At 36.8% G+C, this 14,688-nt stretch overlaps 1 protein-coding gene across 2 annotated transcripts in view; it reads left to right on the top strand.

The window, feature by feature from the left end:
- The window catches only part of GTF2A1 (general transcription factor IIA subunit 1), a 29,428-nt gene extending 22,183 nt beyond the window's left edge, over window positions 1-7,245 (top strand). For both annotated transcript variants that reach the window (XM_050710917.1, XM_035539353.2), the window contains exon 9: window positions 2,635-7,245. In XM_050710917.1, coding sequence (XP_050566874.1) covers window positions 2,635-2,742 — 108 coding nt within the window. In that variant the 3' untranslated portion in view covers window positions 2,743-7,245. The remainder of the gene's footprint in view (window positions 1-2,634) is intronic.
- Window positions 7,246-14,688: the final 7,443 nt, after the last annotated feature.

The raw sequence follows: 14,688 nt of genomic DNA, 5'->3' as shown, positions 1-14,688 counted from the left end.
TGCTAAGGGAGGATCAGAGCTATTCAGTTACAGTCGAACCTTCCATTTATGAAGTGGAGCAACAGTGTCCTGTAGTATTTCATGTGTGCTTTTGACCCCACTGGACACAGAGCTGATGTTTTCATAGAAAAGTCTTTTGGGACACTGGGATCTCATTCCTGAGTTGTAACTGTCCACTCAAACCTATCATTTTTTCTATCTGTGCAATTGTTTTTTCATCCTTACAGCCTTCAATATACATTGAATGTCACCATTGTTTTGTTACACAATGAGTTAGGACAGTGATGTCATTCTGCAGCTCTTCAGTAACTGTTCTTCTTTGTATGATCGGTGATGATTTGTCATTTTCCAGATGATTAGTGAATTCTTAAACTATGCACACTTCAGCTAGCACAAATATCTTTTGGAATAATCTCATTTCACTGTAGTAACAGTGTTCTTGGTTTCCCATCTTTTACCAATTTATCAGAGGACCCTCCTGCTTACCTTACAGCAACTCCAAAGTTTCTGATAAGAGATTTGTGTTGAGTGCCATTTGGAGGTGCAAGTACGCCATATAAGACAGTCTTTTTCGTGTTAGCTAATTTGCTGATTCCAGTAACTTAGCTTAAATTGACCACAGAGCAGATAATAGTACTAGTGATTGTTTGAGTACTGTAGTTCTACAGCATTAATAATAAACGATGAGACTTATTGTCCTTGATGAAACTTGAAAAATTGCGGTGGGGTTTCCTTGATTTTTATATGCCTATTGTAAAATTTCCTAAACTTTTTTTTAAGAGAGCTTAATGACACTTTTGTTTAATCTGGTGTAGTTTACAATGATCTTTTCTCTTTTGGACAGCATTTCAGCTTTCTGAAAGATCTTTGCTTTCCTTGAATATCTGGTTGTCCTGCTGCTTAATCGTACTGGTGATCTTCTGCTCTGTGTTTACAGTATGCTTTCTTTTGGAAAAAAACATACAAAAACTCTTCTACCTTTAGACTGAATTTTGGTCAGTTTCTCTTAGTTTTAAATTAAACATAAGAACATAAATTTACATATACAGCATTGTAGGGTGTTCATTGCCAACTTATTAGCCCAGGGAAAATGCTTGTCTTACGTCTTTGTTGTCAGTTCTGGGGATGTTTTCTGACTGAAGCCCCCAGTTCACTGTCTTAGACCAAGAAGATGGTTCTATGTTCTGTGGGGTCCTGAATTAGCTTCTTCATGAAGTAGGACTGAACTTTACAGTACCTAAAACAGCCCCAGTGTGCTGCACATTGACCTTTACTCAGAAGGCATAAGATAATTGAAATCTTCTACTCTTGGTAGCAGTAGTGCTTCTAGTAGTACCAGTAGTACTTATTACTATTTCATGTCCTTGTATGTTTTCTGATCTCCTTGACCGCATGGGTCATCTGTTTCCTTTAGTCAGGTACTACTGGTTTGGGAATAGGCACGAAGAAATTAGAGTTAATTCTGCATGGATGTTTTTGTAAAGCGAACAGGAATAAAGCTGTTTTATTCTTTCTATTATTCTATGGTAATTGGAATATCTATTGTAACGTGAATATCCATTATGTCACAGACTGTCATGATAGGGACTCGCTGTAGATGAGGAATGGAATGAATGTCTTCATTTTTTTTTTCTACCTCAGTCTTTCTTGGGCTGATGCAGATAGCTGGGCTAATCTGCCAGCATAATCTTTATGAATTTCTTTTTGAATTTTCTTTATGAATTTCTTTTATACACACCTTAAATGTCTAATATTTTAACTGGAAAGACTAGTTTAAAGTGGAAGCTAGAATCTTTTTGAACATTCAGCTTCATTCCATCATCTCCATCTGGAGATCTTACCTTCCTCACCTGACACTTTGAGATGAGAATTGGAATGTAAACCATATAAAATGACCTACCATTGAGGAAAAAGTATAGAAGACTAGTGCATATATGTGTTATCAGCTATATCATCTTGTGCATTTTCTATTGTAGAGATTTTTAGGCTGAAAATCTTGTAAATAATCTTTTGCCTTTTAACCAATACTTAACATTCCAAATTCCAGAGTCAAACTCATATAATATTATAAGTTGAAAGTTGAATATGTTAATTGTCTGTACATAAAGTAAACAAACCATTTTGCAAGCAAAATGGAGTTTAGACAAGAGATGCAAAGAATAAATTTAGTGGTTGGCTCTTTCAGGACTAATTTAAAACTTTAGTCTTTGTTATGGTGGTTGAAATAAGAATATCTGACTTTCAAGTGGAGTTTCATGTAACAATCAAAAATAATTTAATCATATAAAAGCAGCAGAAGTGGATATATACTTTTCATTTTTTCTTTTCAACCACATCTGAAAATGTTCTAAGTGCTTTGGATTTTACAATGCCTTTGTGGTTGCATGGTTTCTCATCAGTTGCTGTTAGAGTCTTCCCTGGTTTAAAAAATGGAAGCTAAAAATGCTGCTAGATGCATCATTAGGCTTTGTTTGCCATAGTTAAATGCAGAATTGATTTTTCAAGATGTTTATAGCAATCTAGTAATGTGTGTCTAATTGTTATTTTCATTTTTCTTGCCTGTAAAATGTACTTTATGTATTACTACCCATTTCTGATGCAGAGTAATACTTCAACTTTTTTCCCTATTTTTAGATCCATAGAAGTAAAAACAAATGGAAATTTCATCTCAAAGATGGCATCATGAATCTTAATGGAAGAGATTATGTATTTTCCAAAGCCATTGGGGATGCAGAATGGTGAAGTTTTTAAAACAAACAAAACAAAAAAAAAAAAACTCCCTGTAAAAGGAAAAAAATCAAACGCAGGAAAGGTTGAGACTTGGACTTATACTCCAACCAAAATGTGTATCTGCACATCAGAAATAAAGCATAAACAAAAGTATTGGAACAAAGGTAAAATGTGGCAACAAAGACACTACTTCAGATGAGCAAGCCATGGACTGTAGCAGCTATAGCATTGTCTGGGAGCTGGTTTTGTGTGTTAGGAATACCTTAATTATCAATTCTACATACAGGTACCTACAGCTGGTATTTAGCATGTAAGGCTTTGTCCCCCCTTCTTCCCTTGGTTTAAGATTTTAAAATACTTCTTCCACTGATTGAAGGAACTCTTCCCTTTGATAGATTATTAATCTGAAAATGCTTATTGTGTGTACAAATCTTTGCTTTGAACACTTCCTTTTGGTAGTGAGGATGGTCAGAATGTTACTTAAACTGCGCGCAAGCTTTGTACAGAAGGGTAAGAATTAAGGTGTTAAATTTTAAATAACTTGTATAAGGAAAATATTTTTAATTCTGATATGCTCATTAATTATAATATCTATTTGTTGTTTTCAGTTCAGTTCCCCATAAACGAGTTGTTGTTCCTAGCAATTATAAAATGGTAAAATGATCATTTATATTTCAAAATTATTTTATGTGAGTGATACCTTTCATTTGGGGCTGTATTTTTTTTAAATACTAAGCACCTGTAGCTCTGGGTTCCCCCTGTCCCAAAGTCAGACTGCTTAACTTTTAAACTATATTCTTGCTGTTTGGTGGTGGTTCAGCGTCATTGAGCTGAAACGAATAATACAATTTTCATTGACTTCTTAAAAATGCTTTGGAGAGCTTTTGAATCAGATGTGTAGATAATCACATAATAGATGCATTCCTTTACCTACTTACTACATCTGTAGTCCAGACATCCACAAATAATTGAACAGAACACAAGAAAGACTAAATTTTTAATATAGGAAGTAACGTGAAAATTCTAACATCCTGGCTGCAACTCTGTTAATCAAAGATCAGCTTTACTGAAAAGTATAGCCATAAGTTACCTGCAGCAGTTAATCTCTCTAAAGTTTCCAGGTGGCATATAATCTCACGAAGAGAGCTGCACAGCTTTTGAGAACACAAATTTTGTTAAAGCATCCTTAGACTGACTTGGTAACAGAAAATCGAGCAGTTGGATGCACTAAATCTTGTGTAGCGACTTTCTCTTTTCCAAAGGTATGTGTTGTTTTTTTTTTTGGTGTGTGTGAAAAGCAACAAGGTTGCTCCCCCCTGGTTCCCCTCCTCCTGAGAACTTGAACACCTTTTCTTTATGCATAGGTTATTCTTGTAAACCCTGCTTTCAGAAATGCAGTTACTTTTGGATGAGGAGAGGGAATGGGCATTATACTTCAGAAACTGTTGAGGAGGGAATGTTCGTGTGGCTCACCATTTCAAAAAAATGTCTTTCACTGGGTGCTTGGGAAGGCAATGAAATGGAGAACAGCAAAGATGATTTTAAATAAATTGGGGAAGACTTACAGAAGCAAACATTTGACCCATGAGTTCTGACTTTATTTTTAATCTTGAGAAAGAAACTTACTAAACGTTATTTAACAAAGTCACAAGTGTATTTTGGCAGTATATAAGCACTGCCCTAGTTTTCATTCTGAATTACGTGCTTTCAGGTATGTTCATTCATAGTCTCAATAGTATGTAAAAGAAACAAACAAACAAACTCCAAATACATTGCAAGGAGTGTTTTTTTGCTGTGATTTTGTACACCTGTGCTCTCATTGATAAAGACTAAAACTGCCTGTAGGCGGTGTCTAGAACCATGTGGTTGTTAGTAAGCTATCTACATACATAAGCTTTATGATAAGTTAATTGGTATTTTTTTCTAATTCATTCTTAAGTAATGTCATCATCATTTAGAGTACATTTTTGGCTCGGGGCTTCAAGGTATGTCAAACTGCTGTTTGCTTTCTTCTGAACAAAGCAGATACTTTATTTTATTTTTACCACTGTTGACACTTCTATGTACAACGGCAATGAAGTCAGTAATTTACCAACTAATTCCTTCCCTCACCTTTTCCATATCTATTGCCAGTGAGTCTTAAGTAATGGGCTTCAGAAGAATTCCCATCACACTGAACAACCAAACCAACAAAAAGAAAAAAAAATCACTTTTTTTTATAGATTCCTGTTTATGCTACTGGAACCCAGATTACATGGACAACACTTTATTTTCATACGTCTTAGTCATTTTTTCACCCACATATGCATACTAGAAGCTGCATAGCCTTTTTATTTATTTTTAAGGGATAGCAGAACATTACAGGTAACTTAAGCTTGTATTATTCTAAAGGATGTATGAAGCTATCTGAACTTGCACAGTCTCTTGCAAGGTAATTGTATGGTATGCTTTTCAGATAAGTTTTGTCTTCAAATACAAGTACCTGTGAAGCTTTCTGAAAGCCAGTCAGACATGACCATACCAAACTGTGCTCTTATTGCTACATCAAGTGTTCCTTTTTTAAGTCAAAAAGCATGTTTTAATTTTATTTTATTGTAGCAGCTTGCTGTAAGAATGTAGTTTGCTTAATTTTACTATTGTACTTGAATTTTAATCATGGTTTTAACAATGTAACTGAACAGACCATTTCACTAGGTTCCACAGAAACCATTCCTTTCAGAGGGCAAGGGATTCCCATGTTCATAGTTCATAAATGATTTTTTTTCCTTTGAAATATTTTTTGTTGCTGATTTTTTTCTTTCAAATAGTTCAGTATTATGGAAACAATTAATGATTTCAAGAGGGCTTATGTTAAAATTTGCACAGATAATGGAGCACCTTTTTATGACGGAAAAAATGGGGAAAGATAACTCCATAATTATAACCACGATGGCTGATGGAAACTTGCAGAGCAACTGGGCAAAATTGGGAGTCTTGTGCCTTTTCAGTTTCAGCAGAATACCTGTTTTGCCAGTATGATATTTTTTTATTTTTATTTTTTTTTGGTTTCCCGAGAGAGTAAATTTCCTGCAGTGCTTCAATCAAAAAAGCAGCTTTTTTGCTCTAATTCTGTTGGGTTCTAGTGTGTGCAATCATTTAAAAACATCTAAGTTGAAAACAAATGGAAATATGTTTTCTGTTAAGGAGATGGTAGATAATTTAGTCACTTAAGGAACTTTATATTGGACTATTTAAATAAAAATGTGATTTTATTCCCCCTGAGTTGCTGGTTAGTGACAAGATTTCTTTGAGGCTTCATACTCCTCGTTCCCTCAGTGTACTCACAAGTTGCATTTGAGCATCATGCAATTTCCTAAACACAATTTGAAGTGATAATTATGGTCTGAGTTAGTTTCCAAGAACAAGATACCTGATTCTGAAGCACAGTTTCTAGAAAAGAGCAAAGAGCATGTTTTTTCATGGAACAGGTTTTTTACAAACGTTTTTCTATTTCTGCTGCAGAATAGGAGTGTTAAAAGTAAATTTAGTTGTCTGTGAAAATAATTCCACCACTTGACAGTTAGCAGTAATTACGTCACCGTAAAACATTAGCAGAGGAAAATTCCTTAATTCCAGTGAAGCAGTTAGAGACCTTGTTAACTACGGTTCATTTTGATTCAATCTCCTCAACTTGTTTTAAAAAAAAAAATCCTTTAAAAACAAAATGAGAAGAACCAAAATTCCTCCCAAAGCAAAAGCTTCCTAATCGAATGCAATAAAACGTCTTTCAGGAGGTGAAGAGTGGTTTTAGGATAATGCGCACTGGTTGACACTGGGCTGCTTTACACAGCGTCGTGGGGTTTGTTGTGTGCCGCACCCCCATCCACACACACCCAACTGAAATTAGAGTTGTTCTCAGACTTGGAGAGTAATGACTATAAAAGACGAAGAAACTTGCACATTGTTTTGTATTGGTGTCTGGCATCTAAAGTCTTGTTTTCCCATTGCTGTGATTGGGTGGGAAATGTGTAAAAAAACAGTCCATTGGTTTCCCTGTTGTCTACTTTTTTTTTTAGGGAGTTCATGCAGTGTGTCTTTTAATTATTATTTGGTGGATTTGACATTGTGGAACAAAAGGAGTTTGTTTTTTTTTTAACAGGGTGAACTACCTTGGGTTAGCTATATGTACAGTCATCCAATGAGACATGTTCCAGAGTGCATAGGGTACCAATAGAACATGGAGTGGGGGAATATCCTTTTTTGCTGTTCTGAGCTACTATTGTCAACTGCTGTTGTACATATACTGTTATGTGTAAGGGGGTAAATATATTTATTATGTTTGTAAAATTCATTCTGTACAATTGCAGATCAAGGTTGCTCCTCTGTGATATACAGGATATTATGTTTCAAAGGCCATGCTTGGAATACAATTAGAGAACTTAGTATTTTGATGTACTAAGACCTATTTTAAGTTTAATATTTTGCCTTTGCAAAAACTTTAATTAAAGATGTTATTTAAAAATGTTTGCCACTTCATTTACTATCTTGCATGTGCATTTGTTTTATACACGATGTTGAATGTTTATTACTGTAATAACACAGAAGATTCTGAATTTATTTTTTTCACACGAGTAACTTCTCTGTCACCTACTTGTTGAGTTTGCTTTGTAGGCTTTTTATTTAAAATAATCAGAATGTCATAAAAAGTCACATTTTAATCTTGATGCCAGACATCTGTATTTATTTAAGAATTATTGCCCTATGATAACTGGAGACTCGTGTCTTGAGACAAGATTGGTTGAACAACATGGTGTGTGATCTGGAGTATTAGTCCTGTAAATGAAAATGCAAGACTACCACAAATAAAATAAAGAGTTGTTGGAGGAGAGCAGGATGATCAGAAAGGTTTCAGCAGTGACACTGATTGACAGAATAGCTTCCTAGTGTAAGCAGGTGACATCTTCTTAGTTTTGGGTAGTCTGAAAAACCATACTGCTTTTCCCATAAAATTTGTCTTATTTGCTATTTTCTAAAGGATTTGGAGATGATTCTTAATAAGTATCAGAAATTACGATATTTATTTAGTCCTACCACTGCTGTCTGAGTTTGCATACTGTGTAAGAAAAATATAGCTTGGAAAAATAGCCTGTAGTTTTGGCCGTAATATTTTCAAAAGGACCCCAAAAAGGGGGGGGAAAGCAGAACAGTGACAAATTAGTAGCAGCCTCAAGTTTAAAAAAACAAAACCCAAGCAGTTTTCGTCCCTTAAAGATAAAAGCATTACTATTGTGAATGTTAACTGTGCTCACCCAGCTGTGCATGAGCAAAGTATTTTAAGGGTGGTTATTCGACAATTCAAATGTATTTAAAATACCAGCTTTTTTCTAATTGATTTCTTTATGGCTTTATTCTTTAACTGCTGAAGTAAGAGAGGATAAGGGGTCTTAGCATAGCATTTACTGTATCCCCATTTGATCTCAATTAGGTATCATTCTTACTACTTGTTTTATAACAGTGTTACCTTTGGAGTCTGGGTTTTGCATTGTTTTCTGAAGTAGGGCTTTCGTTTGTTAGAAGCCTGGCTGAAGACTGTAAATCTTGCTACTTATTGTCAGAGCAGGCTCTGTCAGTCTTTTTTTTTTTTTTCTTTCCAAAGTATTTTTTCACCGCTAATGGGATTACGCCAACACCACTCTAATCCTTTCAGATGTAATGACATCTGTCGTTCAACTGCAGTTCATTTGACTGTACTATTTTTTACCTTCATTGTGGATATCTAAAAATCACAAAAGTATTTTTATGACAAATTATTCCTTAGAGTGAAGACTTTCCCAATTATTTTGATGTGAAATGCCTGTACAATTAAATCTTTTTACATGGTATAAACATGCATGTACTTGGTTGACTTGAAGGGCAATCTGAAATAACAAGGTAATGCATGGAGGGAGACGAAGTGCTGAAAATACACTTTGCTTTCCAAGTGATACCGAGTGACCCATCAGCTTCCGTAGTTAAAATCCCCTCTCTGGAGATGGATACTGGTGAGCTGGTATTTTAAAGTGCCTTTTAGTGATGCTTACTTTTTTAAAAATACAGCTGGGTGTATTTGGTTTACAATTTCTTGTTTTAGTTTTTATTCTTAGTTCATTTTTGTACAAAAAGTTGTTGAAAACAGTGTTTAATTCAGACAAGTGTATTTCAATAACAAATTCAAAGCTATTGATAAATGGTAAAACTAAAAAAAAAAAAACAAAAATCTTTAAACCCAAAAACTTGTGTGGACACACAATTGTGTCATGTTAGAAATGCTTTTCTTTTGCTAGAGGTACCAAATGAAGCAGAACTGCACTGCAGACAAGCCCTCCAGACACCCAAACAGAAGACGTGTTTGGAATCAGCAGCTGGGGTGCTGCTTTTCAAGCTGCAGGAGTCAGTGCAGGAGCTGGCAGGGTTTAATGCCAAGGTAAAGAAAACTCCTACCTAGCAGGCGTAGGATGATGATGGAGGAAATGGTTTGGACTATCAAAGCGAGGAAGGCAGTCTGTTCAACCAAACCACCTTGCTTCCTGATTTTTCCAAAGGCTTGTTCCCATTTCTCGTAGGAATCCTGCTGCAAGGTCCCTGCAGGTAGGGCTCCTCCACGTGTCCTGCCTGACCAGTACCTGAGGACTTCATGCAGACCTTTCCCCTCAGAGGAACCGGTGAACTCCAGGTGGGCTGCCCTGATTCAGCAGGTAATATTTTCTGAGAAATACAGTGTTCTAGGGAGTACAGCATTTCTGAAGATGATACATGGCAGAATTCACCCTGCGGAACTTCCTGCGGAACTTCTGTTTGTAGATTTTGTTCTGTCTTGAGCTGCTTGTTTCTCAGAAAATTTTCGTAGGATGGAAATTCTTTCCTTCTGGGCTTACCTTGTCAGAGCTTTTAACAAGATGAAAAGGTTTGTACTGGGGATAAGATTTCTAATGTACTGTTCTCTGTGACCTGAATTTGTCTGATTTCAGCAAATAGTTTTAATCTTAAAACATTAAAGCAGCAGCTAGTAAAATTTCTTGTGTATATGGAGAGTTAACAAATTGCTTGATAAGTGCGATGATGCAATGCTAATGCTAAAAGCTGTTCAGTTAAAGAAGACGTTGCAGCCACTTGTGCATTTATCACAGGTTGTTTTTGGAAGGGAGCAGAGAGGAAGTGAAGCAACGCTTAATTTTAAGAGATCAAATTGCTCTTAGTGTATACATAGAATAACTTTTGGCTTTCATTTTCTGTTCTGAATTGTTCTGTTCATACCCTTATGCAGCTTCCTATAATTTCTCCCTGAGGTGGCTGTGTGTATGTTGCCATGTAGCTGAAATCAGTTCTATACAATAGGTATGTGGAAAATGTGAAGTACTTCATATAGAGCACGGGATTTCTGCTGTGGTAAGGGAAAGAGTCATAAAGAGACTCTGGAAGGAGGAAACTGAGAGAACACAGGATAAGGATAAGGTAGCCAGACTTTTTACAAAATCTGAGAGAGTGCAAACAGTGGTAGAAAAAGAAGTGTATGTAAGGACCAAAAAACTGTTTTTTTCCAGGACTTTTCCTGGGAAATTACATCTGCCAGTGCATCAGCCATCCATTCCAATTCTCTTTTATCAAAATACACCTTGTTGCTGGGTTTAATTGGAAGTCTGCAGCTAGCTACAAAGAATTGTTCTGCTGTTTCCCCAGTTCCCTCTAGGCAGCAGCAGTAATCCACCTATGATTTAGGGAATTCTTTGACTACAGTCAGCCTACAAACAGCACTGTAGGTGCAGCACAAATACAGTTGTCTTGCTGCTTGGTATTTCAGTGCTATACTATATGTGCCAGTCAGCAATGAGCCATGGGGAGGACAGACAATTAGAGCCTCAGAAATTCGAGTGATAGGTTTTTTGTTAAAACCCACGTTACTGCTTGGATTTTTTGTTGCAGCTTTGCCTTCACGTAAGACAGGGAGTACTGTCTTTTTCCCTCTGTTACCTTTTCAAGGAAAAGCCACTGTCATTTCAGCTGTAAGACAGCCAGCATGGGTTTCACAGTCTAGCCAGTTAACTGTCTCAGTGCTGGCAACAGGGAGGCAGCAAAGTAGTTCTTTAAAAAAGTATCACAATATATATGCAAGGAACAGTCAAACAGTTCCTATCCCACTGTAACGAATGTTTAGTGAGCTCTTATATACATATTATGAATGAAGTTGATGTTCACAGCAGATGTCATTCCTCAAAAAAAAAAAAAAAAAAAAAAATTAAAGGGTTCTCTGTTTGTCCTCACCACAGCTGCATAGTGAATGTCTGAGAACCAAAACGAGTGTGCTTTTCTTCACGTAATGCATTAACAAAGCTCCATAAGCTTCGGCTAAACCACACAGATGCACAACAGTAAAGATGTGGCTTCACGTGGCCGCACGTACAAGGCTTGGCATTGTATAGAATCAGAACAACATGGAGTGCTACCACCCAAAAATAGGGTAAGCTTGGGTTGATTCATATTAAAGCAGAAGGTGAACTCTTCAAAGAAGTAAGTTCACTATGGCCCAAAACACATCCAAGTCCTATGATGCAGTTGATGAGACTTTTCCATTTTTTTTGAATATTGACACAAGATGTTCAGGGTGGAAAATAAGGACTGGAAATTATAAACAAACAAAAAAAATCCATGGGATTAGTATTCTGTCTAATCTGAGACCCTGAGATAATCTGAAGTACTGTAGCAATTCACACCAACGTGTGTGCACTTGCTGGGTGCAGGATGGGGAAAGGAGGTTAAAACTGGTGGGTTCTGCTGATAAAATGGTCCATGTATGGACCTTTTAGAGCATCCATTTGTTTGCTTTCATGTCACTGTAGTCACACAAAAATAAGTTAGGTCAGATAGAAGAAACTAAACAGCTTAAAAGTATTTCAGTTTTGATGTAGATGTGTTATTGGACCAGTATGAATTCTAGGTCTACAGTGCTGTCAGAACGTCTCAGTGTGCGTCACCAGGACCTCTTAACCACCTTCTGTTCCAGGGCACGATAATGGCCCTTCACAACTTGTGCCTTAGCCCACAAAGCCTACATTAGAGTGCAGTGTCATATGTTTTCACAGTCCCTTCCAAGGAGGAGGGGAGTGCACAACAAAAAGGCACAATTAGGTGTTCAACTAATTGTGTGCCTTACCCTATTCAATTTTAACTGCAAGCCAGAAACCATTTGATTACTGAGGGGTTTTAGACCAAGGATGCCTTGCGTCTGTTAGAAAAAAAAAATACAGATTACGCTGCTATTGCCAAACAGCCTGGAAAGGAGGGGTTGGCTCATTTTAACACATGAGTATAGGAGGCCTGCTCAGATCAAGCTTCACTCTTTAAGGAGTTCTTTCATACAAATTTTCCAAAGGCTATGTTGTGAGCATTAATAGATAAACTATCTGGCAAGAAAGGAAATGGAAGTGCATTTCATTTATGTTTGTAAGCTGAAAAGCTATGGTAGTGATTTGAAATTTACCTTTTATTACTTATTTCAGATTCCAGGATTTCATAGCAGGGTGTGCTTTACTTTGACTGTAGCTGACCCATTGCAGGTGGTGTCATCTGTCTACTCATACAAGAAAACGTGTCTGTCCTTGGGTGGGGAGAAGGGAGATCGGCACAGGTCAACTATAGCCAGCTTAAATTGCTCACAGAAAATTCCAAGTCTCACAACCCAGTCTGTGACTCGGCTTTACAGCTTTTTTCTTCTTTGTGTCTGAGAACAAGGAAGTCTTTCATTGTGTATGTATTGGCACTATAAATTATGCGAATACAATCTCACAAGTTTATGTAGAAAAAATATTGGCATTTTCTGCCACCCTGAAACAGGATTTTTATATTTTGTTCTCCCATCCAAAATCCCAGAGCCAGCTAAAGTCCTGAAGACTGTGGCTCTTGCCATTTCTGTGCAGGGTTTTGAGTGAGGACAGCCAGTCTGTGCCCTTGCACTTGAGCCACGTGGCTGATATGGAACAGACTAGAGTCTGTCTATGCCAAAATCCTGATCATTACCTGCTAATGAGGTGTGGTGCGGGAAGCATAAAAGAATAGGCAAGCATGTATGATTCAGTTCGCAAGGACACCCGTCTACCATGCAACTGCTGTTTGGAAGTATTGTGAGACAGAATTTCGGTGTTTTTAAGTTACCTTTCCACAGATTCATTTTCCATGAATTCTTAATCGCTCCCTAAACTTCTACTACCCACAGCATGCTTTGACAAGTTCAGTAACTCAGCTACTCCAGGCTGCTCACAACTTTATCAAGTTTTCCAAGCCTTTGGTTCTCTTTGCGACCCCGCTTGGAAACTTATCTTGTTCTCTTACATCTTTCTGTTACAGAGATGAGAGCTGCACATTATTCAAGGTGTAGATGAGATGCAGATTTATACAGTGATATAGTAATTGCTAGCTTTATGTTCTGCACTTTTCTTCATAATATCATTTGATTTGCCTTTTTGATGTGTAGGAAGCATGTGCTGAGACTTTCATGGACGTATCTATTGTAACCCTAAGATCTTGTTCCTGAACTGGTTTTCAGCTCAGAGCAAATCACTTAAGATGTGTGTTTGTCTTTTTTTTGCCCTGCATATCACTTTATCTACGCTGAATTTCTCAGTCTTAAGGAGTCTTTCCGCAGTTGTTCATAGTCGTATCTGTTCTTCTTGGTTCTCTGGATACCTTAGTATTATTGCAAACTTTCCTTACTGTTCATTCCTTATTCCAGGTCCCTTATGCACATGCTGAACAGCACAGGCCTCCTGGAAAGAACTATTTATTCATGGTCATTTATTAGTCTACTTGTCCCAGTTAGCATCTACAACTGAGAAAGAGATTCCTTGAGCCCTAAAGCTTTATGAGAGAAGCATAATTACAAGATGTGGCATGGTGCACAGATGCTGAAGTCAACTGAGTTTTTTAGGACAGGGAGGGTATGTCAAGACTTGACTGATACTTTGTTTAGCTATGTGAGAATTCTTGCTGCAGTCTCTCTCTACCACACAATTTTCTTACTGTGCGTTTTCTCATGAAGTATCCAATCGTTAGTCATTGTGGCTGTCACATACAAATTAAATTTAGAAAGCAGTGTGAAAAAGGTCAGATACCAGATTTAGTCTTTTGAAGATGATCTCATGGCTGTTAGGTGATTTTTCTGACCATCTTGAATGTATTCAATAATGATTTTGGAACCCCAGAGCTCAGCAGTAATCTCAGTAAAATGCTGACGTATCTCTTTCCATCTCTCCTGCACTGAAATGGCTGTTTAGGACAACCTTTTCCCTGCTAGTTGTGGGGAAAAAAACAAATTCTCTGTCAAATAGTGTCAGTCGTTTTTGGCTGTGTGCTAGCCAAGGAGAACAATTAAATGCAGGAGAAATAGTCTTAACGAATAGTCTTAACTTCTTTTAGAGGCAAAATATTTAAAAACCTTCAGAAAAGCTCACTGGGCCTCTTAAAATTTCAAACAAAACATTTTATTCCAATGCTCTGTGTTATTTCTAAAGTATTCTAGAGAAAGGAAAAAAAAAAAGTGCTTACTGCCAGAAATAGTACATCTTGCTGAGACATTTAAAATAGCAAGTATTACATCAGGGTGTATGCAAAACCAAAAATGGCTGAAAGGACTGACCAGAGCAGAAATGTAAGAGAATATCTACAGGATACAGCTATTTACAAATAAACGTATGAAAAATAATTTATTTGAAGTCTACTACATGGATGTTTCCCATAGCTTCTTAAATATTTTTCATCAAGATAAACACAAGAAGGAATATGCAAGACAAAACAGAAATATCTAACTTTGTTCATAACGGCAGTATCACAGAATCTTTTCAATTGGCAAAATATATGGAGTGGTGGGAGATAAAGTTCAATAATGTATAAATGCACATCTTCCGTAAGTAACAGCAAAGACCTGTATTAATTCAAAATCATACTGCAGGC

Source organism: Cygnus atratus, chromosome 5, assembly GCF_013377495.2.
Source record: "Cygnus atratus isolate AKBS03 ecotype Queensland, Australia chromosome 5, CAtr_DNAZoo_HiC_assembly, whole genome shotgun sequence".
NCBI classification, from domain to species: Eukaryota; Metazoa; Chordata; class Aves; order Anseriformes; family Anatidae; genus Cygnus; species Cygnus atratus.
Note: the sequence above shows the minus strand (reverse complement) of the source record. Positions and strands in the feature narration are given on the sequence as shown.